Source organism: Malurus melanocephalus, unplaced genomic scaffold (assembly GCF_030028575.1).
Source record: "Malurus melanocephalus ecotype Western Australia unplaced genomic scaffold, MMel_1.1 scaffold_14, whole genome shotgun sequence".
Lineage (NCBI taxonomy): Eukaryota > Metazoa > Chordata > Aves > Passeriformes > Maluridae > Malurus > Malurus melanocephalus.
In genome coordinates, this window is record NW_026623246.1 from 4,504,094 (window position 1) to 4,521,518 (window position 17,425).

The 17,425-nt window shown below is 37.9% G+C and overlaps 1 protein-coding gene across 1 annotated transcript in view; it reads left to right on the forward strand.

Annotated features, from left to right (window-relative positions):
* Positions 1–17,425, forward strand: part of GPR158 (G protein-coupled receptor 158) — a 179,281-nt gene that overhangs the window by 90,261 nt on the left and 71,595 nt on the right. The window contains exon 5 of the mRNA XM_057384046.1: positions 10,298–10,366. Within this exon, the coding sequence (XP_057240029.1) occupies positions 10,298–10,366 (69 nt within the window). The remainder of the gene's footprint in view (positions 1–10,297; positions 10,367–17,425) is intronic.

Here is a 17,425-nt window from a genome sequence, read left to right on the forward strand (position 1 = left end):
GTGCTGCCAGCCTTGACTCACGCTAGAATTTTTCAGAAGGGTCTTGTTTGCTGGGAATTCTCATTCAGATCAATGCTAAAGGCTTCAGAGTAGCTGCACTAAAGCCAAACTACTTTGCCTGCATGTCACCACCTTTTTGTGCTGCCAGGTTCTGAAAACAGGTGAGTCGAGGGCGAGTGTGGGGATCCAGTCATTCCATCTTCCTGATGCACCTGTGGCCAGCATCTCTGGATGTAAATCCAGCATATCAAGGTAAAATTGGTAGCAAGGAGCACTCTTGAGAAGAGTTGTTTTCAGCTCTGAAAAAGAATGGGCAAAATGCTTAGAGTTCAACAGAAATTTGGAATGGTGGTGTCATATGGCATTAACAATGATGAAGGACTGTTAGAGAGCCCACTGGAATGAAGGGCTTTGTCCCATTCAAGACCATTTCCAAATATTTCCCAATCCCAACTATTGGAAATTTTTAACTAAATGACCTTTTGTTGTACTGGTCTTCCCCTCCTCCCTACCCGCAATTGGTGAACTCTCAAGAACTGTTGGAAATACAAGAATGCAAATATTTTTAATGAGAGGAGGAAAATACACATCTTGAACACTGATCAAGGGAAATACAGTTAACAGGACCACATGACTAATCAACAGGAATTAATAATTTTACTTCTCTTGAGGGAAATGTGGCAAATAGTAGCTGCAGATTGTTTTTATATGGTTTTTATTCTGTTGAATACAGATTTTCAGTTTGGAGTTCAGGGTGGCTAGATATGCTCTGCCACCACTATCCCATTTTTCAATTTAGTGTAAATATATTCAAGTGTTCTGCTAAATATGATTTGAAAACTGTGAAGATAGTCCCTAAACAGTGCAATTTTAAACTGCACAAAACTGCACGTAGATGGAAAGGCAACATGCAAATTTATGCTGTAGTTCCCCTTTCTAATACTGAGAAATCAAGAATGTCTTTTCTCCCTTACTGCAGCCATGATAGGAGGCAGTAATTCAGAGTGAGGTAATCATGGGCTATTGATGCATCTTTACATCTTTAAATATTAAAGCATGCTGGCTTTGCAAACATACCTCTTTTTCTAATGTAAATCAGCCAATCCTTTTTCCCTTTTCCTGACTCCACAGTGGCATCTTGATGTGCTTATGCCTGGATTCCTTTCATCTTTGATGCACATTCTGCTTTTTTTCTCCCTAGACAACAATTTCTGACATTTCAGCTGAAGTGGAAACTTGATAGAGAGGAGAGATCTTGCACAGATAGAGCAGCTGCCTTTACACGCTGTACTGGTGGGCATACCTGATAGTTCACTCAGCACATACACATTCTTTCTCATCCTATGCTAGGATGACAGCCTAGTTTCTTGTGATTCCTCRGGAAGTTTACTGTAGTCTTCAGTTGTGCAGCTTTAAAGACATTGCTGATGTTGTTTTAAAAATGGTTGTTTTTAGTGGAATTTGCATTTCCGTTATTTGCATGTCCCTTCCAATTTTTCTGTGTAGCTAAAGATGTGCCTTTAGGGATGCTGTACTTCCTTGAGTCCTGCATAAATAATTTAAGAGTGCCATTTTGGRAAGATAAGAAGTGGAGGGGCTGTTACCCTGCAGCAGCAGGTGAGTGTCAGGGAGGAGGGAGTGGCTGCTGGAGTTCCCAAGGACAGCAGGCGTTGGCAYGTGTGGCTGCAGTGGTGGGTTTGTCCTGTGTTTGCAGGATATTATATGTATTCACTTCATGAGGCCAAAGGTTTCACAGCAGTTTATATTTGCATTCTAATGCACAGTTCAGAGGCATGAAGTACTTGTGAATGGAAAAATAAAATACAGGAACTTCCTAATAAAGACTGAAATGTGAAGAAAATAAATATCTAGATATGAATATGTTCATTGGTTTCATGCCAAGAATATAGCTGTCACCAAAGATAAAACTGTTGTAGCCCTGAAAGCATGTATTTGTTTAATTCTATTACACTATGATTTCACTTAAAAACCARCCTATGAAGAATTAAGTAATTGAATTCTTGAATTCCAGCAAGTATTTCCCAACAATGACAACTGTTATAGCATGTAGAAGTTTTTCCAAAGTTGTTTCAGAGTCACAAATTAAATTGAACARACTGCTAAGACTTTTGCTTGCCTGTTCCTCTCTGATTCCTGCTGAGTCTTGTATTTATAGCCCTTTTAGGGTATATATAGAGTAGGCCAAATGGTTTGTCACATGATAATAAGCTTTCCCCACTGATGCTTTGATGCAACAACATCAGGGCAGTTGCATTTATCTGAAGTTTAGTTTGGGTTCGTCAATGGGCATTTACAGATTTGCTGGGAAGAGACTTCCTATCATGTCAGCAGAATAAGAGCGACATTATTTATTTATCCTGMTATTTGTCTTGGAGTTGTATCCTGCTGTGAACCTTCCTTGTACAATCAAYAGCAATAGCAAAGTCCCTGGTGGCTTGCATGAGGTCTTTGGCATGCCTTCCTCTCCAAGAGCAGACTTCTATCTGAAGCAGAAGGGGCTTGTTTTAAGGGATTAATAGTAGGACCCCATTTTGATGTTGAAAAACCAGTTTTAACTAAGGAGAAGCTCTTATGAAGGTGAGAAAATAGGGATTTTTTAGAAGTTTTATTCAGAGAGAAGAAAAGAGAAAAAGAGAAAAGAAATGTAGCTTGAGAACTTTCAGATAGTAGAAATAAAACTGTATTGGAAATGTTATTCTAGGAAAAGTCTTGCATTTTTTCTGAATATTTGTTACTGCAAAACTTTTAGTTAATGATAGAATGTTCAGAGAAACTTTGTGCTGGTTTTAGCATTTTGTTTGTTTGTTTCGTTGGGTTTGACTGTATCATGTGGTACAGGCTGAACACAGATCACTCAGACTAAAACATATGCCTGTTCTTCATTCTTTTCTTCMTTTCTTTGGGTGAAAGTTGAAGGTTTTTAGGAGCAGGCTCATACTTGTCAGCTTCTTGTAAGGACTTTGTGCCATGAACACAGTCAGATTGCTTTCTGCCTTCCTTGTCCCAGCCATGCCTCCCCCTGTCTGGAGCAAAACAATKACATTTTTCTCTGACATCTTCTCATCAACTTCAATGTAGCAGAAAAGAAGCCTTGATCTCCTCCTGCTTCCCTCTAGGACATCCCAGCTCTGCTTCCTTAGTTACTGTAGCAACCTGCTTGTTCCCAAACGTCATTTTGGGCTCTGGAGCTCGCTGTGCCTCCAGCTATGTCTGAGCCTCACTGAACTCCTTCTGAGCTTCCTCTTAATGCATGTTTCCTGCTAGTCTGCAGTCCTAAATTTATTGTCCCAGCGTGGTGYTTTGTGTCTTGACTACTGTAGTGTCCTTTCAGGTGGCCTTGGCAGCTGCAGTCAGGGCCAGCTCCTGTGTGCTCTGAGTGATGCTGCRCATCATTTGCTGCTCTGCCTCTTTGTGTTGTCCTCTTGCATCTCCCTCTTGACATCATACATGAGCTGTGTATCTGTTTTTTTCAACTCCCACATGAGCTTTTTTCTCTCTCCTAATGCCATTTCTTTGATGCACAGGTGTTAACACCAGCCTCGTCCGGTTAGCTTTTCCAAAAAACACTTCTTATTCCTTTCATGCTTTCCTCATGCTTGGTGCTGGCTCTCCATATTGTATCCTCAGATTCAAGTGCTGACAAAGTATGTGACTTAGAGTGGGAAACTGACAGTCTGGGACTACTGATTGCTAGTTCTAAAAAGTGGTATTGCCTTGTTGTTCCATTGTTCTACTGATCTGCCCTTRTCCATATGCTGTCCCTTGTCTTAAACACTTAACTTTATGCAGATGGCACAGCCATGTTCATTTTCTCCTTGGGCAGGGTCAGTACTAACTKGAAGCTTCCCTGGGGCTGGGTCTTTCAGGAATTCAGATTAAGTTATACAGAGCCATATTTCCTTCAAAGACAAATGTGCTTTTATTTCCAGTGAAGCATATATTGCATGATCTAAACTTAATGACATATTACTTAGCATAATAAATTCTGAAGAGCTGAAAAATCTCACCWTTTTTGGGATCAGGGTTTCTTGGATCCAATCATAAAGTATTAGTTTGCAGAGGCTCTTGTAAAGTAAAAGAGAATAAAATAAACTGAAGCTGGATTTAAAATGTTCAGAATTATGAGGTTCTGACTGATCTGATATTAATATCATGATCTTCATCTGTAGATCATTTGCCTTCTAAGTCAAAAGAATAATAAGATTTTTTTTACCTTTATCAGATTTGTTCTAACCCTTCTTACATTGTTCTCAGTTTGTTTCCTATGAGATATTATGGATCTTGAGCTTTGCAGTCAGGTTGGGTTTTTTATCCTGTATTTTACCATAAACTATTTATTTCTGTGTGATTGAACTACAATTTATACAGACAATTTTRATGAGCTTGGTGTTATTTTCTGTAATGGGTGAGGTCATGTTGAATAACAAAGCTGAAATTCATTTCAGGTATTCTGAAGCTATTTGTAAACTAAACAGGGGAACATACTGAGCTCCACCTCCTGCTTCTGAAATTTTGCTTCCTATTCTCTCAGATTTTTTGTGTATTCCATTAAATATCTTGGTGATTAAGCAACTATCAATATTAGAGTGCATTTTATTCTTGCCAGTGATGTCTTTGGATCTTCATTTAATTTCTGTGTTAATTGAATGCCTAACCTAGTGAAACCAGCACTTCAAGTGATCCAGATTTTTGATGGTTGCCATTGTACACATTCATCTTTTAAATTAACCATAAAGCTGTGAATAGACTGAAAGTGAACTTAGGTGATATTTGCCTCATTACTGATTTTCATTCATGTATATATTCACCACTGTTTGATGAGAAGCAGGTTATCTTGGTCTAAGCAGTATGGCCCCAAGGAAGGAATTTCTGCCCTTATAAGAAAAGATGTCCCTGGGGCATTAACCATTTTTATTGTGAGGGTTCTTTACCAGCAAATACCGTTGTCTCCGGTGTCTGTCTTGCAGGTGGTGTAGTGCGACTTCGATGCAGCTGTGCCTGTGTTTCTGAATGCAGAACACCTGACCTTCSTCATGATATATCCTAACAGGTTTCATCACTTGTATAACAGAAAGAATCAAGGGCCACGTGGATTGAAAAATAAAGTATTTGGGGATTTCTTGGATGCCTGACATCTTGTGCACTTCTAATGAAATTGCTTTGATTGATGGCCTTTGCTTTTCCTGATTTTTTTTTTTCAAGTAGCAAGTAAATCTAATAATTATATTCTGTTTGAGCTCAGCTATAATTAGTAAGAGGAAAAAAAAATGACCTTCATGTAAGTATTCTTCAAAGGCTTGAAAGGGAAGTTAAAGGACATGAGGATTATATTTATTTGGTTTAGTAATACTGCACAAAACCTTCAAATGCCAGAAAATTCTTACAATTTGTCAATACAGTTTAAGTGGCAGCTCATAGGCCTGTCTTTGGAAAACTGGCCTTTGCTATGAATATTTCTGTGTTTGCAATCTATATTCTATTAGGAGACCATTATTCAAATAGGTTAAAAATGTGTGTCAGTGTGATGAAAGGTTGAGCAGGMCACACAATTTCCTCTTCATTATTTTGCAGAGAAATGTTCAAAAGGGGTACAACTCTTTCTCCCTAGAAATAAAGGGATAATAATCCCTGCAGTTATCTGGGAATGAGTTGCTTGAATTTTGTACCTCAACCAACAATAATGAAATTAAAGCCAAGGGACATTTCCCTTCTCCTGGGTAGCAGTCCTAACCAGTCCCTGAATTTATTATCCAGAAAATAAATAACATATGAAACTATTGCTTCAGGGTACTAACTCAGGGTTCCGGGGACTCCTTCCAGTTGCCTTTGTGCCCATTCTTTAGTCCCCAGTAGGCCTCTTCCAGGTGTGAACAGTATTAGGATTAACCATCTCAATGAAATGCAGTTTCACTCTTTTCTGCAACTCYTAATGTCAGTGTCTTGGGACTGGCAAGTCCAGCTTCTGCCTCTCAACAGAAGAGCCAAACATCTTGCTGTCGCTCAGCCTCAAGGACAGAAAGAAGAATCTCTGTATTCTATTCCTTAAAAGTAAACTTTAATTGAGATAAAATTCCTGAAAATCAGCACTTCAGTTTTTCCACACAGCTCTTTCACTAAGAAAGATAACAATATCTTTGTAGTTGGGAAAAGGTGTATGGGGTAAAAGAGGAGAAAAAGGCTCAATGGGCTTTAGAAAAAGAGCACATAAGATCAAGATAAATCAAGATAAAAATGTAGTCATAATGGAAAGAATTTATTTTTTGGGAAGGCGTATTTTAGTAAGAAAAGCAACTGGTAATAAAACATTTCAACCAGCCCCACTTCAGATTACCTATTTTCAACTTGACAAAAATCTSTTCTCACTTCTGTTATTTAATGGAAGTAGAGAACCACCTGTACCAGGAAAAATAGAATTTGAACAGAAAGAGTTTTCAGAGAAGTGAGACGGAACTCAGAACACAGTCCTGTAARGTCTCATCACATTCCCATGTCCTCATGTGTGGAGAAGGATGGATCTGCCAGACCTGCACCCCAAGGGACACCGGGGTCCTCCTGGGAGCTCTGCAGAGCGAGCACATTGCCTTCACATGTACCTTTAGCTGCACTTTTTATTTCACTTGTTTTGAGACAATTTTGCATGATAATTTTTCTAGTCACTTCAAATACATCAGCTTAGCGCAGCAGAGCAAACCTGTGCCTATTCTCTGTATTTCCTTACTTGTCTACCATTCTGTCATGTATCCATATGTGGATAATTKTACATGGAGTAGTAGGTAGACTTTCCAATTTAATAAATATTAATGTATTCAAAGTTGAGATCTAAGAAGAAAGCTGATTTTTTTTTTCACTAATAATTTCTGATATGCTTCATTTGTCTGAAAGGCAAGCTCATTTTGATGAAACCAACTTCATAAAAGGAAATTTTCTGTAAATCACAGCCCTGTTTGGTCATTCTTTATATTAAAGAGGTGGCAGAAATTGTTTAACAACAGTGAAAAAAAATCAAAAGATGCCAACCTTTTCCCCTCACTATGTTTCCATGGTACCACGCTCATATAATACACAGTGACATGTGGCCCTGGAGGAACCTGCAGTCTTCCTGGACTGGCACCAAAAGTCTAACGTTCAGTTAATTCAGTATTACACAATGTAACAAATACAGGGTGACTTTTGTTTTATTTTGGCTTTTAATTTTTTTTTTCCTTCACTGTGAAAATACTCTGACATTCCTATGACATATTTATTGACAACATTCAGGAATTCAGTGCTAATTAATGCTGGATTGCTTAGGACCGTAGACAATGGAAATTAAGTATCTTCTGTACTTGTGTATACATAATTTTGGCTTTYTGTTTTGTTACACTTCATGTAACTCAGGCAGCCACACTTTAAAAAATTTCCCTTATGCAAATAATTGTTAAGCATTTATTTATGACTCTTTAGCAGTAGCCAAGAGGCATGTATAACTTCCCTTTCTCAATGTGATTTTTCACAGAAATGGTTTTACTTCCTGAGATTCAAGTATCAGGAATGACTGTTTATCTCAAATGTGGTCTGGATGGAATGGATGGATGGAAGACTGAGCAATTCCCAAGGCATAAMTCAATCCATCACAAACAGTACTCTTTGCAGGCCTAGATAAGTAAATGGTATAGGTAGCTWAGTTTAGTATGAAAGTTGGTATGAAGCTGGAAACAAAACAAATTTCAGGACTACTCAAGTGTCAGCAGTGTGTAACCATTGAGTGAGACAAAGAAATCCAGAAAGGACAGTTTATTGACACAAATAAGTAAACATAGAAATGAAACCCTGGAAGATAAATGAACACACAAAGTGGCAATAAACAAACTGTACACCAGATGAGCAGCCAGAGGAATAAATAAGTAAAACCAAAATAAGTGCCAACAAGCAAGACAGATGCAAAAACTCACAAACATCTGTTAAAAAAAGAGAAAGGGGGGAAAAAAAAAGGACAAGTATTAAATGCAAGTGAAATCCCCACTGTGTAAAATTTCGGGGTTCTATCCAAAAATGCACTGATTTCTGTGAATTTCATMATTGAATTTTATTTGTGCAGCCTGTATAGATAGACACCAGCTGGTGGAGACTTTAGGTTATTGTGTATTTCTTTTCTTTTGTTTATTTTCTTGAAAGAGCAAGGGCTTTTTTTCCTGAGGTGCGTGGGCATATTCACTGCTGTGTATGTTGCAGATGCCCATGAAGTCAAGAACTTGTGATCCTGCCCCCAGCCATGCCTTAGGGACCTGTATTTGCAAAGGCTGTACAGTGTAAGATTCAGCTTTTGGTGGAAAAAACYTCTTACTTAGAGATTGCTGGAAATACCTATATATCTAATATAAAATGTCTTTAATAAATTAATTTTGAAACCTTCTGCTTTAGTTTTGGTTTTCTTCTCTCTAGTTAGTCTCTGTTATTAAAGCTTCAGTGCTGGATAGTTGGGTTTTTTTTTTTCCTGGACTTTTTGGGCTATAGTGGTCATTATGGAAGAAAAAAAGGTATTTTAAAATCAAGTATTAAAATACTCCTTTTCTTTGCCATAGAGAAAACCAACAGTTTCAAAAATGTAGTTGTGGAGAATTCTTATACTTCCCACCTGTTTTTTTTCTTTCTCTACACTTAATCAGAAATGGTTGTACTGTTTTGTATTGGAAGTTTTGAGCTTCTCTTCATCATGCAATGTGGATAGCATTCATCTCTGGTGGAATGTCTATTCATTTKCYAAGGACTCTTGTGTAGAAGAGCTGTGATATCTGTAAACATTGGGTGAAACCCCCTGTTCTGGTATCAAAGAGCAAGGTGAAAGTACAGTCAAAACCTGGATTCGAGCTCATTTTGGGTTCCAGTGTTGCTCTGTAAACCACACTTTTAGAAAGCAGAAGTGCATAGATAAAATTCATAGAGAATGGTCGCTACTGGAACACAGATGAGCAGGAAATCATGGGATAATTTATTGTTATGGAAGAAGAACTGRAAATGCTGAAGTTCTYTGCCTTGGCAGGTTATCCTATGATCATGCTGCCCAGAAAAAAACTTGATAAAAAAAGACTTATCAGGATGTGAAAGACTTGTTTAGAAAACAATGTCCACACAGAAGTTACACGGACACCAGATSTTTCAGATCATTTTCATCTTCTCTGTACGAAACTCATTTTGGTTGCTTTGCTGGTCATTCTACACAATAAGGAAGAAAAGATTCTTCAATAGTTTGAGTGTTGCTCAGTCATGAGAGGCACGAGTTCACTGATCTYTGCCCGTGCCTTGCACGATGCTGGAGCCACTTGTGTAAAGGAGGACAATGCCATGATAAAAAACATTGTCCCATCTCTCAGGATCTGCTTCTTACTGGCCTCTTTCTTTCCTGATGTGGCTGAAACCCAGCTTTTTGCTGCACAGGGGTTGGTTTGTGATGGTCATCCTGTGATGCTCACACCTCTGCACCTGGGCTGTGCCTCGTGCACCGTCAGCAAAGCACCCCWGCTTTTGCAGTGGGGGATTCTCTAAGCCATTAACCCTTAACATTTCAGGTACTCACAAGTGTTAATGTTTTGTCTTTAAGACAGCTGCACTGTACATAAATCATCAAACTTATTGCAATGCACTTTGTATTAGGGAAAATAATTSATTTGTTTTGTTTAATTTTAAGGTGTAAGGGAACCATGTTGGAGAGACTTCATTAGAGTCAGTGAGGAGATGGCAGAGTATTTTACAGTCCTGACAAGTTAATGAATCAACAGCTTTGTACCAAAATTTCAGAAAAAGTAAATGCACTTGCAGTCTAAAAGCACACTCTATATTCAGTAAAATTGTGGATTATTCATACTTATTACAGAAGCCAAGTCATTAATATTGAATGAGTAAAAAATATTCAAGGTACTTCTTGAAATTTAAACAGTGCAGAATAATTTCTACAGTTAAATTCATGTCTGTGATTCCCATGATCCCTAATTCTTGACACTTGAGAGCAAATTTAGCAGTTTGAAATCATATTYGGGTAGTGTGTATTGAATAGTATTTAACATAGGAAAAAGTGATATTTAAAYTGAATTTTGTAAAGCACAAGCATTGTAACAGGCCTGTGAATTAAGGAGTGTGGATCATGCAAGAATGACAGTCACCTTAATACTGTGCTTTAATAAACATTACTGTGGAAGTGTTATACTGACAAAAGTGAAGRTTTTATTAAAAAATGTCAACCTTTATTAAATGGCACAGAGAGAGAATTTTCTAATATTTTGTTTTGGCTTTTGTCTTCCAGAGTATCAGGGCTTCAGGACTGGTGCTGTTGGAAACCATTCTTTTTGGATCACTTCTTCTGTACTTCCCAGTAAGTCAAASTATAACTTTTTAAAAAAATTATATCTCTGCTGACATTTTAAAACATTGTATGAATGACACTGATGAAAATATATATGTCAAAACTATTTATTAATTACTATTTTAATCTGACTGCAAAATGTTCTGTAAATATTCTTAAAAACACTCAAAAATACTTAAAAATGTTTTACTATATTTGTAATAATTCTCCATTTGTAATTTAGTAAAATTGCCAGTGGTTTAATTGGAAGTTTTTGGGTGTTGTGGGTTAAGCTGAGTTTTTGCTTTGAAAGACAATTCCTCTCTAATCTGTGCAATGGGGAAAAAAAAMCAAGGTATGTAAAAGGAAGATACTGATTATACCAAGTATTTCTCTGAAATGTAGTACAAAGGAGATTGGTTATTTCAGTGCATTACTGGCATACATTTTGATATTTGTGAAGGTATGTGGTATCTCCAATACCCTGGCTTTGGGAAAATTTGATTGGCAATTACCTTTACCCTGTAAGTGGAAAAAAATAAATTTACAGTTGCTTGAGAAATATATCACAAAACTCACAGAAGTATGTGTCCATTCTCTTTTGAAAAGTCCCAGAAAAGCTGAGTTCCTTAATTGCCTCATAAACCCAAAACAATGACTAGATTAAGCAAGACATCAAAGTTTAAATTGAACAAAGCTGATAGAAAGCATGCAGGTCATCAGACAATCGAAGATGGAATTGTGGACTGTTTTAAAATATGTTTATGTTGTCTTTCCCTCAGTAGTCAGAATTCTCTGTGCATTTAAAGACCATCATGTAGTTACTGAAAGATGAGCTGGATAACAAAACTCTTCAGTAGCTGAAAAACAAGTAGGAAATAAACTGCAGTAGAATGTGTGAAGAATACTGCAATAAACACAAATCCTGATGGAATTTTAATACATTATTTTTTAAATTGTGTGGGCCTTTCAAGTTCTAAAGAAAAAGTGTGTGCTTTTGTAGGATAGTTTTATTTATTTTTTCATATTTCACTTCGCAGATATCAGGGAAACAAAAGTTTGCATTTTTTTCATATTGTACAAGTATTTGTTACAACTTGCAATAAATATATCTCCCATGGGTTTTCAGAGCTTCTTTCATATTTCTTTCCGGTGAAYAGAACAGAAAGCCCACGCACTGCTTCTTCAACTGGTGCTGTGGAACATTTGCAGAAATTCATAACAAGACATTGGTTTCCTTTCCACAGCTGTCTCCTCTTTGCTTTCTCAGAGAGCCCTGGGRTCAGGTAGCGGCTTCCCCAGGCAGATGCTCAGTTAGAACCAGTCAGTGTCTGTACAGCCTCAGCTCCAAAGTGTGCCAGAGCCATCATCACAGCTCATCAGAGCCGTGTGCTCTCCTGTCACCCATTCTTCAGTTCATTTCCCTGTTGTTGCCTTGGTCCTCCATTTGCTGTTTTCCACAAAGGACGAACATCCTTTGGTGGCTTTGTCTCTTCAGGCTTTAGTGCTCAGCACCAGGGATACTGAGATACTGCTTGAGGAAAAAGGCTTCTCCCAGCARTTACTTGAAGGACTGTGCTGTTGGAAGCAAGAACTGGTGGCCACCCACAACCTTTAAATGCAGTGGGAGAAGAAAGGAAGTGGTTCTGGGAGGGAGCAGTTCAATAACCCAAGCATCCCCTCAGCTCTTCACTGACATTKAAGCATTTTCCCCTATTTTTTCCCACTGGCATTAAGGTTGTTTAAAGGTACAGTAAGTGCAAAATGATGTATTTGATATATTATGAGGACAAAAATTTTTGCTGAAAATTCCTGAATAGTCTGTGTCCCAAATGGGTTGTAGATACTTTACCAGAGATTATCTTTCTCTGCACATCTCAAACTTCTACTATGTAAAACTGTCCACTGAGAACACATTCTGTTAGAAATGAATAGGAAAAGTGTATGACTTGGCTTCTCTCTTCTCGCAGTTTTATGTTCCCACACKCTTTGTTGGGGCACTCTTCCTTTCTTACACAGAAAATTACTTATCAGGCTGCTACTCCTACAGGCTGAAACAAACAAAAAAAAACCAACAAAACAATTAAAAAAATATCTGTCATTTCTATTTTGAGGGATTTTGGGGAGGGATGTAGCCAATGTGATAGTGGGAGGTCATATTAATGTTCAGACAGAAATTAATCCTGATTTTATCTGTCAGAAAAATATGGTTTTGTAAAATCAAAGAAAATCAGAAAGATCAGCTTTTCAATATCCCTGTCCCTCAAATCAYTGTAAGAAAGTTTTCATCAATTTCTGATTCAGGGCAAGACAGTGAAACAGTAAATGTGTGAAAGCCATAAAGCATAGTCTTTTTAAGAAAGAAAAGCTGCAAGGTGTGAATTAGGAGAGGTGAGTCCTTGGAATGTGAACTCGATGTTTTGCTGTACATGGACAGAATCTAAATGTGCTCACCTGCTGGTTGTTTGGGAAAGGAGTACAAAGCAGAACAGAATGACATGAGAAAGAAAACCCAAATTCTAAACAGTCTTGTTTGCACCAGCTGACATTYATGCACATATTCGTTTATAACAGAGTGCAGAGCATATATTATCAATTTACATGTTGACCATAAGTCATGAACCTTCAACACAGATTTTGTTTTTCCTAGATCATAACCATTGTTTTATTTACTTCTTCATATTATTTAGTGTTTTTATTTGCTCCAAGAAGAATTGGGAATATTTTGTGACTTAGAGATGTKGTTGAAGGCTCAGTAATTTGTGCTCAGAGGTCATCTTTTTGGTTTGGTCCTCATTTTATGCAAGAGGAGTGCATTAGAACTCTAAGGCTAGTTCATATARATCTCACATCTTATACACCCAAATTTCTGCTTTCCACAGATAGGATGAAATGCAGATTAATACGGAATGGAGTTCACAAGCATCATTGCAGTAGGATGTTGTTCTTGGACATAAGGCTGTTGTCCTTTTGGATCACCTCCTGTTCYATTGTGATTTGGAATGTAAAACTGGAAAGCTTTACTTTCACACTCAACCAAGTGTGGAATTACACAGCTTGGCTTAGTGCATGTARCAATGTAAAGTAACAGAGTGACAGCATTTCAGTTCTAATTAACTGAAATCTCTATTCATTTGAGGATTCCGTGCAAAATTACATTCTTACTTATAAAACAAAATCCCTTTAGATTTTCTCAACRCTGCTTTAAATATTTGTCATCTTTGTTCTCCACTCTTCTACACTCCCCTAATTCTCGCTTTTTCTAGATCTGTTTACTCAGTCTGTCTCAGATTGTTTTGAGGGCCTTCAGCATACAAATTTCTGTGTGTCTGTAAGGGGTTTATTGCTCTTTGACTTTCCCTACCCTCCAATTAAATGGAAACCAAAACCTACTTTGTTGCATTGCTGAATTTCTTTCACTAATTGTTGTTGTTTTCATGCTTACTTGCAGTAATCTATTCATAGTGTAACACCATTAATTGAAAAATAATATCACCAGTCAGCTGCTTTTGGTGAGAAAAGCAGCTGTTACAATGCCCTTCTAACCAAGTGGGAAGTTCAAATGATGGTCTCCACCTAAATTTATTATTCAAGTTCTGCTATACTGATAATAACAATGCTCTTTCCTGAATTATAAGCAGGCAGATGAGCTTTGTCTATTACAATTGCATAGATTTTATTCAGAAGTTGCTGGGCAGCTCACGTTTCTGAAGCTCTCATTTCTTGTATTTTCTGTAGTCTCATAGTAAAATCTCTAMTTTCCCTTTCCTTAGTCTTTCCAATTATCAATGGATCTCCTCCAAAGGAACACTAGGGTTTCTAATTGATTTTGTGTATATTTCTTTTTTCTTAGATTTTGAACAGAAAGCCAAAACCCAACTATCTTATGGATGAGTCCTTTAATTTCTGTACTTGGCATCTGAGGGGAGGATTTTCATTACTTTCCTCTTCCAGAAATGCTAACTATTTTGAAACTTTTAGACCTTTCTTAACTCCCTGTCTTACTAATGCTTGGAACACACTACAACAAGTTTAAAGACACTTTACTTGCTACAAAATCCTTCAAATAAAGTGAGCAKTAGCCCAGTGTTGTAAGAGGGTAGCTTCTTGCGTTAGGGGTCAGACTCCATGGGATTTTAGACATCTGTAATGGACACAAGTTGAAAACCAGGAGATTCTGGTACAATATCAGGAAACTTTCTTTCACTTTGAGGGTTCAGTTACCAGAACATTTTGTCCAGAGTCCATGAAATATCCATCTTTGGAGGTGTCAGGACTTGACTGGGCCCAACTCTGAGCAATCTGACCTGGTACACCTGTTTTGTAATGGGAACTGCACTAGATGACCTCTGAAGCTCCCTTGCGAATGAAATTATTCTGTGAGTCTGTTTCTTACATATGAATCCATAGCTGAGACAGTCACCCCATGCTCAAAAAATCCTGAAGAGGAACTGAGCTTTTTATGACTTGTTTTAGGCCTGGAACTTGAAGTGCATTATGGCCAACACTTCTTAGACTGTAAGTGAATTTTGAGGTACTTGTCTCAAATGGTGATGGATTCTGCCCAGGGCAACTAGGATTATCTGATATATTAATTAATTCCCATACTGCTAGTCTTTGTCAGCTGAAACTTCAAAATGCATRCAGTGGATTGCATGATACAATGATATGATATAATTTCTACAGTCAGTGATACAAGGTAGTGAGTATCATGATGCAAAGACCAAGGGAATAATTTCTTCTCCATGTTCTTGATATGGCAGATAAGAAGTACTAGGTTTAAATTCCAGCAAGTGAAAGTTGTTAGACAGTGAGGCTGAATCTTACAACACTGAGGTCAGCTAGTTCATAAGATGGACTAGCTTTGGAGGCTGCAGAGTATTCTTTTTAAAAACAGGATTTTCTTTCTCTCTTCCCTTGGCTAAAAATTCCAAATTCATTACAACCTTCCCCCATTTTTCCAAACTGCAAATTATAACAAGGTAATATTGTTATCAGTTAAGACAAATTGAGCTATGGGGTGGRGGGCATTGGCTTCCCAATGCTCATGAAATAGTTCAGTAGTAATCCTGGAGTAAATTCTGTGCTTAGACATCTTGTTGAATGTGTTACATGTTGAGATCACTTTCTGGGGCTGCCTTACTCCTCGTTCATACTCAAGCTGAAATCACATAATAGGAAGTGGGGAGTTGTGGAGCTTCTCCCCACAGATAAGGATACGGGATACGTATCCTTATCGTATGGATACGATAGATATGGATACGGGGTTTTTTTCCTCTCAAGTGATCTTTTTGTGCATTAGCATGGAAGAAGGGAGCCATGAGGGGTGGGAGCATGAGACTGTGGTAGGTGCATTAGTCATAGCAATCCTGAGCAGAGCAAGGTCGCTGGAAAACTCTGGTTTTGACATTAATGAATGTGAAAATGGAACAGTAYAAAATACTTTCATGAACCTGTCCCTGAAATGTGGGATGTGTTACAAAAGCACAATTGCTGTTTGTTCCATGCACATTGATGTGCAGTGAGGTCAGCTGTAAGATTTGCTTTTTCCAACACGTTTAGCACTGGAAGCCTGCTCTCATACCCCAGATGCTTTAGGCTGATTCTTTTCCAGGGTATAATATCATTGCCTTTACTTACTAAATAGTGTTTAAAACTTCTAGAATGAACAGTCATCTTATTCTTGTTTGGGTAAAGAACATGTCTGTCTTTGGTATTGATGTCACAGAAGTCCAARGACACAGTGTCAGAACAGAGTGTACCTGCGCTGAGATAATCACTCCAGATTTCCATAGTGCTCTAGGAAAGGGTCTTTCCATTTTATTTGGATCATCGTGGGTTAGATATGCAGCCAATGCAAAAGGCAGATTTTTAAATAACCATTTTGCAAGGATTTTATATGWACGTTGGAATGCTTGGGCATAAGATGCAGTAGTCTCTCTAGGTCAATGTCCTTGTCATAGGAGCATACTTTTTGAAGTTAACATGCARCCCATAAACCAAGAGCTTTTTATTTGAGAGCCAGTTCGCTTTGGATGCAAAAGACAGAAGTCAGCTGGTGTAGCCTCTGCATTACAGACTACAAAGTACAGAAACCTCCTAGGTGTGTCCTTGCCCTGGACTACACAAAAAAAAAAATGTTTATGACTGTTTCTACTTATAGGAAGCAAGCACTGAATATTTTGTGCTTTTTGAATAAGTTGATTTGAAATGTCAGATACACAGTGTGATAATTCTTCATGGTTCTGTTGTCACTAATCTACATAGCTATCCTAAAAATTCTAGCAGCTACGGTCAAGGAGATAACTATTGTACATATGATTATCCGTATTAAGAACTGTGATTAGGCAGAGCTGTATGTCTCCTGATCTTGATTAGATATTGGTATCTCTGTGTATAGGAGTAAACTATATAGTTACTTTTGTAAACAGAAGTTTAGGGTATTGGAAACTCAGTAGAGCTATAACATCATAAATTCTAAGAGATTATCCAGGTGGAATTTGGTGAGGAGTATGTGTATATGTTCTCTGTGTTTGTGTGTGTCTGTGWGCTGTTCCAGTGTTCCTTAAGCTGGAAGGGACCTCAGGAGGCCTCTGGTCCAACTTCCTGTGCAAAGCACAGTCAACTTTAAGACTTTRTATAAGACAAGGTTATAGGACTTTAACCAACAGGTTTTAAAAACCTGCAAGGATAGAGACTGTTCAACCAGACAGTGTGCAGGCATACAATAAAGTCACAAGGTTTAGGTTTTTTGGATAGTGATAAAACATGTGATGTTCCTGGAACATATAGTGGGGTTTATAAATGGCAGGCTGAACACAGGTCCGTGAAAGCACAGGTACGGATGTTACTATTCTTTCACATCTTGAACTCCCATGCTCATCTTTGTGACATTACTTGTGATACCATGACAAAACTCCATCTTCCCCTTCCATGGATTTGAAGGTGCAGTAYGGTATTGTAGGAGGGTATTGTTATTTTTGCTACTCTGAAAGCTTTTTTGAGAACTGAGTTCACCAGAGTCTGGGATCATTGAAAAGCCAAGTATATGTGCGTGTGAAGGGCTTGAGAATAGGAGAGAAAAGGACA